Source organism: Leptodactylus fuscus, unplaced genomic scaffold (genome assembly GCF_031893055.1).
Source record: "Leptodactylus fuscus isolate aLepFus1 unplaced genomic scaffold, aLepFus1.hap2 HAP2_SCAFFOLD_441, whole genome shotgun sequence".
NCBI classification, from domain to species: Eukaryota; Metazoa; Chordata; class Amphibia; order Anura; family Leptodactylidae; genus Leptodactylus; species Leptodactylus fuscus.
This window is the reverse complement of record NW_027440467.1, coordinates 44,587-60,615: the sequence shown is the minus strand read 5'-3', so window position 1 is coordinate 60,615 and position 16,029 is coordinate 44,587. Positions and strand designations below refer to the sequence as shown.

The 16,029-nt window shown below is 48.7% G+C and overlaps 1 protein-coding gene across 1 annotated transcript; it reads right to left on the bottom strand.

Annotated features, from left to right (window-relative positions):
- Nucleotides 1-3,474: 3,474 nt before the first annotated feature.
- Nucleotides 3,475-15,597, bottom strand: LOC142188420 (pentraxin fusion protein-like). Its single transcript, XM_075261826.1, has 5 exons — nt 15,546-15,597; nt 11,748-11,768; nt 5,317-5,602; nt 3,591-3,745; nt 3,475-3,494 (listed from the first exon to the last, which is right to left on the bottom strand). The coding sequence occupies exons 1-5, from the start codon at nt 15,595-15,597 to the stop codon at nt 3,475-3,477; spliced, it is 534 nt and encodes a 177-aa protein (XP_075117927.1).
- Nucleotides 15,598-16,029: the final 432 nt, after the last annotated feature.

Here is a 16,029-nt window from a genome sequence, read left to right as displayed (position 1 = left end):
CAGGGGTTAGATACAGTCCTAGGAGCCCCTGCAGGGTGAGACATGACAGGGGTTAGATACAGTCCTAGGAGCCCCTGCAGGGTCAGACATGACAGGGGTTAGATACAGTCCTAGGAGCCCCTGCAGGGTCAGACATGACAGGGGTTAGATACAGTCCTAGGAGCCCCTGCAGGGTCAGACATGACAGGGGTTAGATACAGTCCTAGGAGCCCCTACAGGGGTTAGATACAGTCCTAGGAGCCCCTGCAGGGTCAGACATGACAGGGGTTAGATACAGACCTAGGAGCCCCTACAGGGGTTAGATACAGTCCTAGGAGCCCCTACAGGGTCAGACATGACAGGGGTTAGATACAGTCCTAGGAGCCACTACAGGGTCAGACATGACAGGGGTTAGATACAGTCCTAGGAGCCCTCAGAGGGTCAGACATGACAGGGGTTAGATACAGTCCTAGGAGCCCCTGCAGGGTCAGACATGACAGGGGTTAGATACAGTCCTAGGAGCCCCTGCAGGGTCAGACATGACAGGGGTTAGATACAGACCTAGGAGCCCCTACAGGGGTTAGATACAGTCCTAGGAGCCCCTACAGGGTCAGACATGACAGGGGTTAGATACAGTCCTAGAAGCCCCTACAGGGTCAGACGTGACAGGGGTTAGATACAGTCCTAGGAGCCCCTACAGGGTCAGACGTGACAGTGGTTAGATACAGTCCTAGGACCCCCTACAGGGTTAGACCTGACAGGGGTTAGATACAGTCCTAGGATCCCCTACAGCATACCTCCCAACCGTCCCGATTTCCGCGGGACAGTCACGATTTGGGTGACATGTCCCACGGTCCCGGTTGGAGGGAGGTATGTCCCGATTTCAACTCAGATCTGCGTCCAGAGGACGCAGATCTGAGTTGAACACATATGCGGCTGAAGCAAGGAACTGACACAGGTCAGCTCCTCGCTTCGCCGCTGCGTGTCTCTCTCGCTGACACATATGCGGCTGAAGCGAGGAGCTGACCTGTGTGAGCTCCTTCCTTCAGCCGTGTCAGCGAGAGAGGCGCGCAGAGAGCAGCGAGGGAGCGGAGGAGAAGGTAAGTTTAATGTGGAGGTGGAACGTGAATCTGAGGGCAGATGAAGGAGAGGATGGCATGACACTGGGGGCAGAGATGTGGAGACATGACACTGGGAGCAGAGATGTGGGGACATTAATCTGGGGGCAGAGATGGGGGGACATGAATCTGGGGGCAGAGATGGGGGGACATGAATCTGGGGGCAGAGATGGGGGACATGAATCTGGGGGCAGAGATGGAGAGGACATGAATCTGGGGGCAGAGATGGAGGGGACATTAATCTGGGGGCAGAGATGGGGGGACATGAATCTGGGGGCAGAGATGGGGGACATGAATCTGGGGGCAGAGATGGGGGACATGAATCTGGGGGCAGAGATGGGGGACATGAATCTGGGGGCAGTGATGTGGAGACATGAATCTGGGGGCAGAGATGGGGGACATGATTCTGGGGGCAGAGATGGGGGACATGAATCTGGGGGCAGAGATGGAGGGGACATGAATCTGGGGGCAGAGATGGGGGGACATGAATCTGGGGGCAGAGATGGGGGACATGAATCTGGGGGCAGAGATGGGGGACATGAATCTGAGGGCAGAGATGGGGGGACATGAATCTGGGGGCAGAGATGGGGGACATGAATCTGGGGGCAGAGATGGGGGACATGAATCTGGGGGCAGAGATGGGAGACATGAATCTGGGGGCAGAGATGGGGGGACATGAATCTGGGGCAGAGATGGGGGGCATGAATCTGGGGGCAGAGATGTGGAGACATGAATCTGGGGGCAGAGATGGGGGACATGAATCTGGGGGCAGAGATGGGGGGACATGAATCTGAGGGCAGAGATGGAGGGACATGAATCTGGGGGCAGAGATGGGGGGACATGAATCTGAGGGCAGAGATGGGGGGACATGAATCTGAGGGCAGAGATGGGGGGACATGAATCTGGGGGCAGAGATGGGGGACATGAATCTGGGGGCAGAGATGGGGGACATGAATCTGGGGGCAGAGATGGGAGACATGAATCTGGGGGCAGAGATGGGGGGACATGAATCTGGGGCAGAGATGGGGGACATGAATCTGGGGCAGAGATGGGGGGCATGAATCTGGGGGCAGAGATGGAGGGGACATGAATCTGGGGGCAGAGATGGGGGGACATGAATCTGGGGGCAGAGATGGGGGACATGAATCTGGAGGCAGAGATGGAGGGGGAACATGAATCTGGGGGCAGAGATGGAGGGGGACATGAATCTGGGGGCAGAGATGTGGGAACATGAATCTGGGGGCAGAGATGGAAGGGGGACATGAAACTGGGGGCAGAGATGGAGGGGGACATGAATCTGGGGGCAGAGATGTGGGAACATGAATCTGGGGGCAGAGATGGAAGGGGGACATGAAACTGGGGGCAGATGAAGGGTGTATATGAAACTAGGGGAGAGATAGAGGGGAGACATATAATTTACAGGTGACTGTCGGAGGATTATACTGTGTGCGGGCACATGAAAAATTAACGAGTGGGAGGAGTCAACACAAAAGTGGGCGGGGCTAAATTTGTCCCTCTTTCAGTTCTTCAAAAGTTGGGAGGTATGCTACAGGGTCAGATGTGACAGGGGTTAGATACAGTCCTAGGAGCCCTCAGAGGGTCAGATTTTTGCCCTTTGCTTTGGACACATTGCTTCTCACCTGAGCTGTTTTCCTCTCATCTCTTGTATTCCTGAGGCTGAGAATGGAATAAGATGAGTTCAGGATACACCGAATTACCTGAATCATTATTAGAAATCTAGGGGAGACTGTGACCCTGGAAACGTATCGGGGGTGTAATATTGTCCACAAAAGGTTAATAGTGCGGCGAGGCAGCGGTGACAAGAAATATGGCGGCCATCACCCCGATGTCTCTAAGTGTTTATCCTAATGTGCAGTGATGGAGCATTTATTGTAGTTCTCACAGTGACCACTAGAGGCCAGCAGAGGACACACATCTCACTTTCCAGCTGCTGTGCTGTCTGAATGCTACTGCTAGGTGGCCTATGGGGAGTTGCATTTGGGTAGAATAACATGCTGCAGACCTTATATTATATTATATTCCGATATACAGGAAACTTATACGTGACCTCTCTTAGATTCAGTGTAACATTTATGGGGATGAACTTCTTGTGTATTCTGTGTCAGTGTCAGCCATGATACAGGAGTACTACTAGTGACATGGAGGTTGGGGGTTGTAGTCCTTCTATACGTCTCTAATATATCCTCTGCTATAATGATGTATCGGGGCAGATGTCTGAGGAGACGGGTCACACAAGTGCCCTGCGGGGGCAGAACTCATGGAGCCTCTTACCCCCCATACAGCAAATGTCTCAAGATCTCCTCCTCTGATAAAAGGCATTAGACAACCCCTATGGGACCTGGAAATGTTTTGGTCATCACCCAGCTTTACCAGAAACTGAAAAAATAGAAAAGACAACAATGGAGTTACATAATCTAGGACATGAGGTTTAATATCCATTTATTTCTCAGTAATGGCAGGGATCATAATAACCACAGCCACCAGGGACTGGTTCTCCGTAAACTTCGACCTCGCAGAGTGACAGGTATTCGCAGCGTCCTGGGATGACCACACTGACGTACTGACCCACCATCCCGTTACAGCAGAATGACAAGGTGAGAGATGAAACATCGGTGACCCTGCCACACCTGGAGGAGAAATACAGAAAAACATTATGATCAACGGTTCATTCCCCCATATTCAGAGAGATTTGCATAGATGCGCAAGCGGTCAGCACCCCATCTGATCTCCTGTCCTCCATCCCCGGCTGTTCTCCTGTCCTCTCCCCCCCGGCTGTTCTCCTGTCCTCTGCCCCCGGCTGTTCTCCTGTCCTCTGTCCCCCGGCTGTTCTCCTGTCCTCTGTCCCCCGGCTGTTCTCCTGTCCTCTGTCCCCCGGCTGTTCTCCTGTCCTCTGTCCCCCGGCTGTTCTCCTGTCCTCTGTCCCCCGGCTGTTCTCCTGTCCTCCGTCCCCGGCTGTTCTCCTGTCCTCTGCCCCCGGCTGTTCTCCTGTCCTCTGTCCCCCGGCTGTTCTACTGTCCTCTGCCCCCCGGTTGTTCTCCTGTCCTCTGTCCCCCGGCTGTTCTCCTGTCCTTTGCCCCCCGGCTGTTCTCCTGTCCTCTGTCCCCCGGCTGTTCTCCTGTCCTCTGTCCCCCGGCTGTTCTCCTGTCCTCTGTCCCCCGGCTGTTCTCCTGTCCTCTGTCCCCCGGCTGTTCTCCTGTCCTCTGTCCCCCGGCTGTTCTCCTGTCCTCTGTCCCCCGGCTGTTCTCCTGTCCTCTGTCCCCCGGCTGTTCTCCTGTCCTCTGTCCCCCGGCTGTTCTCCTGTCCTCTGTCCCCCGGCTGTTCTCCTGTCCTCTGTCCCCTGGCTGTTCTCCTGTCCTCTGTCCCCCGGCTGTTCTCCTATCCTCTGTCCCCCGGCTGTTCTCCTGTCCTCTGTCCCCCGGCTGTTCTCCTATCCTCTGTCCCCCGGCTGTTCTCCTGTCCTCTGTCCCCCGGCTGTTCTCCTGTCCTCTGTCCCCCGGCTGTTCTCCTGTCCTCTGTCCCCCGGCTGTTCTCCCGTCCTCTTCCCTCCACTCAAGCAGTGTCTTCTGTCCTCTCTTCCTCTCTGACTGTTCCATAGAGTTTCTCTTCCCTCTCTTTTCATCTCATATTCTTCTTATTATTAATAATAATATCATCTCTTAAGCCACTCTCTTTGACTCTATTCTGAACTTTGTCCATCTCTTGCTGCTTTCCATTCCTCTGCACACAGAAACTCTTCCCCTGTCTTCTGCCCCCAGATGTTCTCTGCAGTTCTATAACTCTCCGCTTCTCTAAAATGCAAAAATGTGTCTATGTATATATAGAGAGATAAAGTCCTCTCTCTCTCTCTCTCCATATATATATATATTACACACACTACATGACACTTTGTATTTTGCAGTAACTGTCCCCATTCTGTTTGCACTATTATCTTCAGCGCGTCTCCTGTTACTTTTTGCACGTCTTATACATTGAATACAGGTGACCATGTAGCAGCTCCTATGTAATAGCTATAACCAGTATATACAGTCCGTCTATTACATATCTGCGCAATGTAGATGGAAAACGGCGATTCTGGAGCATCAAGAGCTCAGTTCAGACTGTAAGAAGGTAAAGGTGACCATTGATGGTATTATATGGAGGGTGGGCTCTGAGGACTGGAGGACCCCAGGAGACAAATGTCAGACTCTGAAGAACTTACACTGGGTTATTGTTGTCAGGGGAGTTCCCAATTCGGACCTCGGCTCCCATCAGTCGCTCCTTACAACAGTCCCCTCGATTTGTTAGAACAACATTGAATATCTTGTAGATCTGCTTCAGGTTCACCTGCCACCATGGAGGGAGGTCTCCCCTGGTGTGAGTGCAGAGGCCCGTCATGTGATCTGTAACTCTCACACCATCTATGGCCAATTTGGCGATTCCTATGTGTGGTTGCAAATGAAAGTTCGATACCTGGGAGGCTTCTCCGTATCTTGCTACATTATTGGCTGAAAAGAAAAGAAAGAACTGTCACTTATATGAAGATAAAATGTGAGGTCATTATTATCCTCCTCCATTATTATCCTCCTCCATTATTATCCTCCTCCATTATTATCCTCCTCCATTATTACCCTCCTCCATTATTATCCTCCTCCATTATTATCCTCCTCCATTATTATCCTCCTCCATTATTATCCTCCTCCATTATTATCCCTCCTCCATTATTACCCTCCTCCATTATTATCTCTCCTCCATTATTATCCTCCTCCATTATTATCCTCCTCCATTATTATCCTCCTCCATTATTATCCTCCTCCATTATTATCCCTCCTCCATTATTACCCTCCTCCATTATTATCTCTCCTCCATTATTATCCTCCTCCATTATTATCCCTCCTCCATTATTATCCTCCTCCATTATTATCCCTCCTCCATTATTATCCTCCTCCATTATTATCCTCCTCCATTATTATCCCTCCTCCATTATTATCCTCCTCCATTATTATCCTCCTCCATTATTATCCCTCCTCCATTATTACCCTCCTCCATTATTATCCTCCTCCATTATTATCCTCCTCCATTATTATCCTCCTCCATTATTATCCTCCTCCATTATTATCCTCCTCCATTATTATCCCTCCTCCATTATTATCCTCCTCCATTATTATCCCTCCTCCATTATTATCCTCCTCCATTATTATCCTCCTCCATTATTATCCTCCTCCATTATTATCCTCCTCCATTATTATCCTCCTCCATTATTACCCTCCTCCATTATTATCCCTCCTCCATTATTATCCTCCTCCATTATTATCCTCCTCCATTATTATCCCTCCTCCATTATTATCCCTCCTCCATTATTATCCTCCTCCATTATTATCCCTCCTCCATTATTATCCCTCCTCCAGTATTATCCCTCCTCCATTATTATCCTCCTCCATTATTACCCTCCTCCATTATTACCCTCCTCCATTATTATCCCTCCTCCATTATTATCCCTCCTCCATTATTATCCTCCTCCATTATTATCCCTCCTCCATTATTATCCTCCTCCATTATTATCCTCCTCCATTATTATCCCTCCTCCATTATTATCCCTCCTCCATTATTATCCCTCCTCCATTATTATCCTCCTCCATTATTATCCCTCCTCCATTATTATCCTCCTCCATTATTATCCTCCTCCATTATTATCCCTCCTCCATTATTATCCTCCTCCATTATTATCCTCCTCCATTATTATCCTCCTCCATTATTACCCTCCTCCATTATTATCCTCCTCCATTATTATCCTCCTCCATTATTATCCTCCTCCATTATTACCCTCCTCCATTATTATCCCTCCTCCATTATTATCCTCCTCCATTATTATCCTCCTCCATTATTATCCCTCCTCCATTATTATCCCTCCTCCATTATTATCCCTCCTCCATTATTATCCTCCTCCATTATTATCCTCCTCCATTATTATCCCTCCTCCATTATTATCCTCCTCCATTATTATCCTCCTCCATTATTATCCCTCCTCCATTATTATCCTCCTCCATTATTATCCCTCCTCCATTATTATCCTCCTCCATTATTATCCTCCTCCATTATTATCCTCCTCCATTATTATCCCTCCTCCATTATTATCCTCCTCCATTATTATCCCTCCTCCATTATTATCCCTCCTCCATTATTATCCCTCCTCCATTATTATCCCTCCTCCATTATTATCCCTCCTCCATTATTATCCCTCCTCCATTATTATCCTCCTCCATTATTATCCTCCTCCATTATTATCCTCCTCCATTATTATCCCTCCTCCATTATTATCCCTCCTCCATTATTATCCCTCCTCCATTATTATCCCTCCTCTTTTATTATCCTCCTCCATTATTATCCTCCTCCATTATTATCCTCCTCCATTATTATCCTCCTCCATTATTATCCTCCTCCATTATTATCCTCCTCCATTATTATCCTCCTCCATTATTATCCCTCCTCCATTATTATCCCTCCTCCATTATTATCCCTCCTCCATTATTATCCCTCCTCTTTTATTATCCTCCTCCATTATTATCCCTCCTCCATTATTATCCTCCTCCATTATTATCCCTCCTCCATTATTACCCTCCTCCATTATTATCCTCAGTCTCACATAGATATGATATGAATGTCTTTTAGTATATTTGGAGCCATTACTGTATTAGTAAGGATTGGCATTGCTCGCAGTGTCACTCATTCCACCATAAAAAAGTATACAATACCCACTACTCAAATATCATAACATTACAACACATTATAAGCAGCAAGAAACATTCCCCATACGTCCAACACAGCAGAACAACAGATGGGGTATTCCTGCCCCTGCACGCAATTAGGACAGGTGGAACTTTTGCTCAATCAATAACCTCCCCTATAAGAGGTCACCAGACCTCCCCCTCCACATGTTTTTTTCTGTCCTGCGGACAGGGACAGGTGGTGGGGGGGGAGGCCGGTGTCCTCTCCCCCTGTGATAGTAAGAACTTAGCTTTGTTAGCCTCTCTGCCTGTGGATGTCGCTCCGTGCGCTCGCTGGTTCTCTGTGGACGTCCGGCCGGGGGATTTCCTAGGCGCGCGCGCGCTCCGGTCAGCTGGGTTCGGCAGTGGAGAGGCGCATGCGCAGTGCACTCTCCCTTGCTCCGGCCGTGTGTCCCCTCCGTCCCTGACATTCAGGGTCGGGGGGGGGAAATAGCGTGAGTATGTGTTGGAGGGGAGGTTTCCCCCTCATACAAAGCAGCAGGTAAGAGGCATATTACTACGTATCATTATTATTATGCACAGAATCCTTCCCCACCTGGTGGTGGGGCGGGGCTTGATCTCCCTCCCCTCTGGGAGGTATTTAAGACTCAGTTGCACTGGGACCTGATGCAGTGCAGAAGTGGTTTGTGATTGCTGACACATTCTGAGGGAAATTGGAAGGACCTTGCAATAAGTTTGAAGGTAGTAGTCGCCCTATGGTTTCCAGCAAGGGGGTATATATAAGGTATATTGAAACAAATGTTATTTTCCCTTATAGATGTCTTCTTCATCCTCGGTGTCTGAAGGACGTGGGGGAAGGTCGGCGCCTAGGCTCCGGCATTTACCATGCAGGGATTGCAAGACCCCCTTGCCGGATGACTATGATTTTTCCCGCTGTCGCCAATGCCGGGCTTCACAGCCAGTGGAGTCGCAAATTGGGGAGGCGATGTCATGGGTGAAGGAGTTTGTGAAAGACTCAATGAGGGAGATGAAGGAGTCTATCTCCCACTTAGCTAAACGACCGCGCTTGGATCTCCCCTCTGTCCCCTCCCCTAGGGGGGAGGAGTTCCAGGTGTTGGATGAGATCTCTTCGGATGAGGAGTCGGATGTTTCAGGTCCATCTTTCTCATTAGAAAAAATGCCGAAATTATTGAAGTTGGTACGCCCAGATAGGGGCGAGGAAGGGGACCCAAGGGCCCCAAGAGCATTTAAGGTAGAACCTTCAGTCTCAAGATGTATGGAGACGGAATGGAGGAGACCGGAGAAATCGTTTCAGATTTCTAAGAAATTTCGTACACTCTTTCCGGTGGAAGACGCGGAATTTAATCGTTGGGGGCCAACCCCGAGAGTTGACATGGCCGTGTCTAAATTATCAAGACGTACAGTCTTACCTTCGGATGACGGATCCAATCTCCAGGACGCAATGGATAGGCGGGCAGAGGGCTCTCTGCGCCGTATATATACAACTGCAGCAGCGCAGGCCTCAGTAGGAATCTCAACAGGGGAGGTGGTCCAGTTTCTTCGGGGAAACATAACGTCTCTTCGCAGAGATATTGATGCAGGCGTTCCGCGTGACGACCTTCTGACGTTTCTGACCTCCACATCCATGGCTGTTGATTATCTAGCAGAGGCGGCGCTCTATAATGTAAAAATTGCAGCAAAGTCCATGGCGTTGGCGACGGCCGCAAGACGACCATTGTGGCTTAAGCCCTGGAGAGCGGACAATACGTCCAAGTACAATTTATGTGCACTCCCGTACGAACCAGGTAGGCTCTTTGGGAAGGAGCTGGACGTCATTATGGAGGGGATGGCTGACAGCAAGGGGAAGAGTCTCCCCCAAGGTGCCAGAGGTAGACCCGGTCCATCATATAGAGGGAGAGGATTCTCCAGAGTATATGGAGCCAGGGGCTCCTTTCAAAGACGCCCGGGGACCCAGGGCAGAGGAGCAGGTAAACGCACCTTTCGCGGGGAAGAGAAAAAGAAGCCCTCCTTCTGACGCCAACCCCTTTGGGCTCCCCTCCCGCGGAGACACAGCACCCTTACCGGTGGGAGGTCGGCTGGCCCATTTCGCAGCAGCATGGGGTCGTCTCATCCAGGACCCATGGGTCCTCCAGCTCGTGCAGACGGGCTACAAAATAAAGTTTGTGTCTCTTCCACCCGACAAATTTGTGAGTACCCGTGTATTATTTGGTCAGAAGCAGATCCTTCTAGAGAACGCCGTTCAGGAATACCTGGACAAAGGCGCTCTAGAGCCAGTTCCTTTGGCAGAATGGTCGACCGGAGTATATTCTCCGGTGTTTCTGGTCCCCAAGACATCAGGGGGATGGAGGATGGTGGTCGACCTAAGATCTCTCAACCAGCATGTCCTCAAGTCTCGTTTCCGGATGGAAACTATCAGGTCTGTGATACCATTTCTGCAGCAGGGAGACAGCTTTGTCACCCTGGATCTAAGGGACGCCTATTTGCACGTCCCGATCTTTCCGCCACACAGGAGGTTCTTGAGAATCGCGGTTGTGCTGAACGGGACGCTGTGTCACCTGCAGTTCACGGCTCTCCCGTTCGGGATTTCCTCGGCCCCCCACACCTTTACAAAGGTGGTGGCTCCGGTCGTTGCAGCACTTCGGCTCCAGGGGGTATTTATTATACCGTACCTAGACGATTGGCTGTTAAAGGCCCACTCAGCAGAGGTTCTCGCTGCCCACCTAAGGACCACAGTTACCTTCCTAGAGGAATTAGGCTGGATGATCAATTGGAGCAAATCAAGAATTGTCCCCACCACCAGAATCCAGTTTTTGGGATTCATTGTGGATTCTCAGAGGATGGAGATATCTCTTCCTCAGACTCGGAAGGAGAAGATTTGTCGGGCGGTGCAGCATCTGGCGGTCACACGGAGGGTTCGAATAAGAACCGCAATGAAGGTCCTAGGTCTAATGTCAGCAACTGCAGATGCAGTGCCATGGGCGCTATGGCATATGAGGCCACTACAAAGCGAGATCCTCAAGGTCTGGAGCCGCAGCCCCACAGGGCTGAAGAAGCCAGTCCAGTTGACCATCAGTACCCGTCGATCACTACGATGGTGGTCCCAGCTGAAAGACGGTATGTCCACGGTCCAGCCCGACTGGACCCTGTTGACAACAGATGCCTCCCTGGTCGGATGGGGAGCGCATCTGGGGGAGACCCTAGCACAAGGAACATGGGGCCAATCAGAGAAGATCCAGTCATCAAATTGGCGCGAGTTGCGAGCAGTGTATCAAGCCCTGCTTCACTTTGCCCAGGAGCTCCGCGGCAAGGCGGTAAAGATCAGGTCAGACAACATTACAGTAGTCCTTTATTTGAACAAACAGGGTGGGACAAGGTCCACCTCTCTTCTCAGACTGACGGATCAGATCTTCGCTTGGGCAGAGAGAAACTTAAGCCACCTCAATGCGGTGCATATAAGGGGACACCTGAACGTGCTGGCAGACCAGCTCAGCAGGGGAGAAGCGGTGTCAGGCGAGTGGTCCCTCAACCAAGAAGTGTTTGCGCAACTAACTCAGATGTGGGGTCTCCCCGAGGTGGATCTGATGGCCACCCAATACAATGCCAAGGTGGAGAGGTTCTGTTCCCTCTACCAGGAGGACAACCCCTTGGCAGTAGATGCCCTATCAATACCCTGGAGGTTCAGGCTGGCGTACATCTTCCCTCCACTTCCCATGATTGCGAGGGTATTGGCCAAGATCAGGCAAGACCAGGTATCGGTGATTGCCATCATCCCGTTCTGGCCGAAGAGGGCATGGTTTACCCACCTCATACAGATGAGTCGAGGGAATTACTGGAGGCTTCCACTTCTTCACAACCTGGTAACCCAAAACAAGCGGCTATGCCAGAACCTGAAGAGGTTCAACCTGACAGCCTGGAGGTTGACCGCACCCTATACGGACATAACGGATTGTCACAGGCCGTGAGAACAACTATGGCCTGTGCGAGGGCAGAATCCACAAATCGAAGTTATTTGAGAATTGGAAGAATTTACCAGCAATGGTGCGCGGAGAGACAGCGCCCATTAACACCAATAGAGTCAATATTGGAGTTCATGCAGAATGGGCTGGAGAAGGGTCTCACCCCAGCAACACTAAAGGTACACATAGCTGCCCTCTCAGCCGTACTGGGGGTCAGATTGTCTCAGAATCCGTTGATAAATCAATTCCTGAAAGGGGCCACTAGGCTCCGACCTTCGGTGCAGTTCCCAGTACCACAATGGGACTTAGCCACGGTACTACAGGGGCTTTGTGGGCCCCCCTTTGAACCCCTACAAGAGGTGGGGTTAAAGTTTCTTACATACAAAGTGGCGTTTCTGCTAGCCGTTACTTCGGCTAAACGTACAGGGGAATTGCAGGCGCTGGCAGCCTCGGAGCCCTATCTGTTGTTCTTTCCAGACAGGGTACAGTTAAGATACCTTCCGGGGTTTATACCAAAAGTCCCTTCAGGTCAAAATATTAACCATACAATTACTTTACCTACATTCTTTGCATCCCCCTCCTCCCCAGAGGAGGAGAGGTGGCATACCCTAGATCTGAAGAGGGCTTTGCAGATCTACCTGGAACGTTCCAGGTCCTTCAGGAAGGCGGAGAACCTGCTAATAAATTTTGCAGGCAGATATAAGGGATGTAGAGCATCCAAAACAACTTTGGCACGATGGATCAAAGGAGCCATCTCTCTGGCGTTCTGTACCCAGGGACTATCGCCGCCTGGGTTTGTGAGGGCTCATTCGACCCGTGCGGTTGCCGCTTCTTGTGCAGAGAGACATGCTGTCTCCCTGGACCAGATCTGTGCGGCGGCAACCTGGAGCTCTCACCTAACCTTTGTTAGGCATTATAGACTAGATAGGTTTAGCGAGGAGGCAACTGCCTTTGGTCGCTCAGTTTTGACGTCAGTATGTCAGGAAGTCCCACCCTAGGGGGATTTTTCTTGCTACCTCCCCATCTGTTGTGCTGCTGTGTTGGACGTATGGGGAATGGAGGATTATGTAGATAATCTGTTTTCCCATAGTCCAAACAGCAGCACAAAGCTCCCTCCCTATTTATTTGGTTTGACATTCTGAAGGTTTTTTTGAAATTTATACTTTATAATTAACACGTGGAGGGGGAGGTCTGGTGACCTCTTATAGGGGAGGTTATTGATTGAGCAAAAGTTCCACCTGTCCTGATTGCGTGCAGGGGCAGGAATACCCCATCTGTTGTGCTGCTGTTTGGACTATGGGAAAACAGATTATCTACATAATCCTCCATTGTGTGCGCTCAACTTCAACACAAGGGTCCGCTGTTTTTATAGGAAGGAATTTAGCATAGTATATTTTTGGCATGTATGAGGAAAACGGAGTATATGCAAAACCTCGGAGAATATACAAGCTCTAGGCAGATATTGTCTTTGGTTGAACCATTGTACTATTCACTGACCCACTACATTAACCACTGAGCCACCATACTATACACTGAGCCACCATATTAACTATTGAGTGATCATACTATTCACTGAGCCACTACATTAACCACTGAGCCACCATACTATACACTGAGACACCGCATTAACCACTGAGCCACGTACTATACACTGAGTTACCATATTAACTACTAGCTGGTACCCGCGACTTGGTCTGCGGTGATTGTAGCAGTGGGTATATACAGGCGGGGGTAAGGTTTTCGTACTGTGTATAAGGTCTGGGATATGAAATGTAACTTTGTATCTTGTTTTTTCTGTAATTCAGAGAATCCGTGAGACTTTTGTGTTGCAGTTACTTTGTATTAGAGCTGCTATATATACGGTGTTGGTATATACTGTATATAGTGACTTTGGGACAGAAGTATTTGAAGTTAACCCTTTCCCGCCGATGGCATTTTTTGCTTTTCGTTTTTGACTCCCCTCCTTCTAAACCCCATAACTTTTTTATTTCTCCGCTCCCAGAGCCATATGAGGTCTTAATTTTTCTGGGACAAATTTTTCTTCAGGATGCCGCCATTAATTATTCTATATAATGTACTGGGAAGCAGGGAAAAAATTCAGAATGGGGTGGATTTGAAGAAAAAATGCATTTCTGCGACTTTCTTATGGGCTTTGGTTTTACGGCGTTCACTGTGCAACCAAAATGACCTGTCCCCTGTATTCTGTGTTTCGTTACGATTCCGGGGATACCAAATTTATATGGTTTTATTTACATTTTGTCCCCTTAAAAAAAATCCAAAACTGTGTTAAAAATTATTTTTTGAAAAGTCGCCATATTCCGACGGCCGTAACTTTTTTATACGTCCGTGTACGGGGATGTATAGGGCGTCTTTTTTTGCAGGAACGGGTGTACTTTGTAGTTCTACCATTTTCGGGAAATGTTATTGCTTTGATCACTTTTTATTCAAATTTTTAGCAGAATCAAAACAGTGAAAAAACGGCGGTTTGGCACTTTTGACCATTTTTCCCGCTACGGCGTTTACCGAACAGGAAAAATATTTTTATAGCTTTGTAGAGCGGGCGATTTCGGACGTGGGGATACCTAATATGTATGTGTTTCACAGTTTTTAACTACTTTTATATGTGTTCTAGGGAAAGGGGGGGTGATTTGAATTTTTAATTCTTTTTATTTTATTTTTTTATATTTTTTTTACTTTTTTAAAACTTTTTTTTTGCATTTATTAGACTTCCTAGGGGTATTGACATGGGTGGGTGGTGTCGCGGATTGTCAGAGCGGTGGGGGTCGGCAAACATGGCTGCTCCGGAGCGTTATAGAGCGCCTCCTGGAGTATCGTTAAGGTGAGGGGCAAAGTGGTAAAGTATCTGTATATGAGATTGTGTGGGGTTAGGGGCGAGGCTGTAGGGGGTAATAGGAATTTTGTGGCTTGCTATAGTCCAAAGTGTGTGAGATTGCAGAGATGGTGGTGTGAGTTTGGGTTTTGTGGGGGTCCTGGCACAAACGTATGTGCGCTATTGTGACGAAAAGTAGCCTATTGTTTAATCGAGTGTATTAACTATGTTTGTGGAAAATTTCAGCCAAATCGGTGGAGCGGTTTTTCCGTGATTGAGGAACAAACATCCGAACATGCAAACCCACAAACTCACAAACTTTCACATTTATAATATTAATAGGATTGAGTGATCATACTATTCACTGAGTCACTACATTAACCACTGAGCCACCGCATTCACCACTGAGCCACTGTTCTATACACTGAGCCACCATACTATACACTGAGCCACCATACTATACAATGAGCCACCATACTATACAATGAGCCACCAGATTAACCACTGAGCCATCGTACTATACACTGAGCTACCGCATTAACCACTGAGCCACTGTACTATCCACTAAGCCATTGTAGTAATCACTGAGCCATCGTACTATACTCTAAACCACTGTAACAACCAATGAGTCACTGTGCTGCTCTGTGATTCATGATCTGACACTGGAATAATATTCTTTATTGAGAGCTCTCTATCAGGTGTCTGATGGATTGATGGATTATTTATGTATACATACACTATATATACTGTGTCTGGTGACTGCATAACACCGCCATATATTGGCAATATAGTGAACTGTATAATAGCACCATATAGTGCTAGAGATCGTGTGTGCAGGTTGGTGGAGATACCAGATATATTACCGCACTGTGTGTAGATCTGATCTCACCTCCACGTCCAGGGCGACGACACCCAAAACCAAGAGTCAGGGTCAGAGATCCCAGGAGAATCAGAGACGACAGAAGATTCATCCTGAAGGAAGAAGAAGAAGATGGAGGTGAAAATGACTAAATGTAACGAGAAGTCAGAGAAGTGTAGAAAATCTTTTGCTTTCATGTCCCTGAGTTATTCTCCAGTCACTACCAGAGCTGCATTACTACACTGTGATGTCCAGTATCTATCAGAATACTGCACAGTGTGAACACGACATCTAACACATGAACGGAATAGAATGTAAATGTACACAATGTAACGGACGCTGCGGTCAGATAGTAATAGATTGTATTCTCCTGTCCTACAGTCGGCCTCTCCTCTACTGACACGGCTGATAACAGATAGTAATAGATTGTATTCTCCTGTCCTACAGTCGGCCTCTCCTCTCCTGACATGGCTGATAACAGATAGTAATAGATTGTATTCCCCTGTCCTACAGTCGGCCTCTCCTGACATGGCTGATAACAGAT

Coding starts and splice junctions, on each gene's coding strand:
- LOC142188420 (XM_075261826.1), bottom strand. CDS start 15,597: ATGAATCTTCTGTCGTCTCTGATTCTCCTGGGATCTCTGACCCTGACT. Junction 11,769..15,545: donor ATCTCTGACCCTGACTCTTG/GTTTTGGGTGTC, acceptor ATGTCCGTATAG/GGTGCGGTCAACCTCCAGGC. Junction 3,746..5,316: donor CCTGACAACAATAACCCAGT/GTAAGTTCTTCA, acceptor TTTCTCCTCCAG/GTGTGGCAGGGTCACCGATG.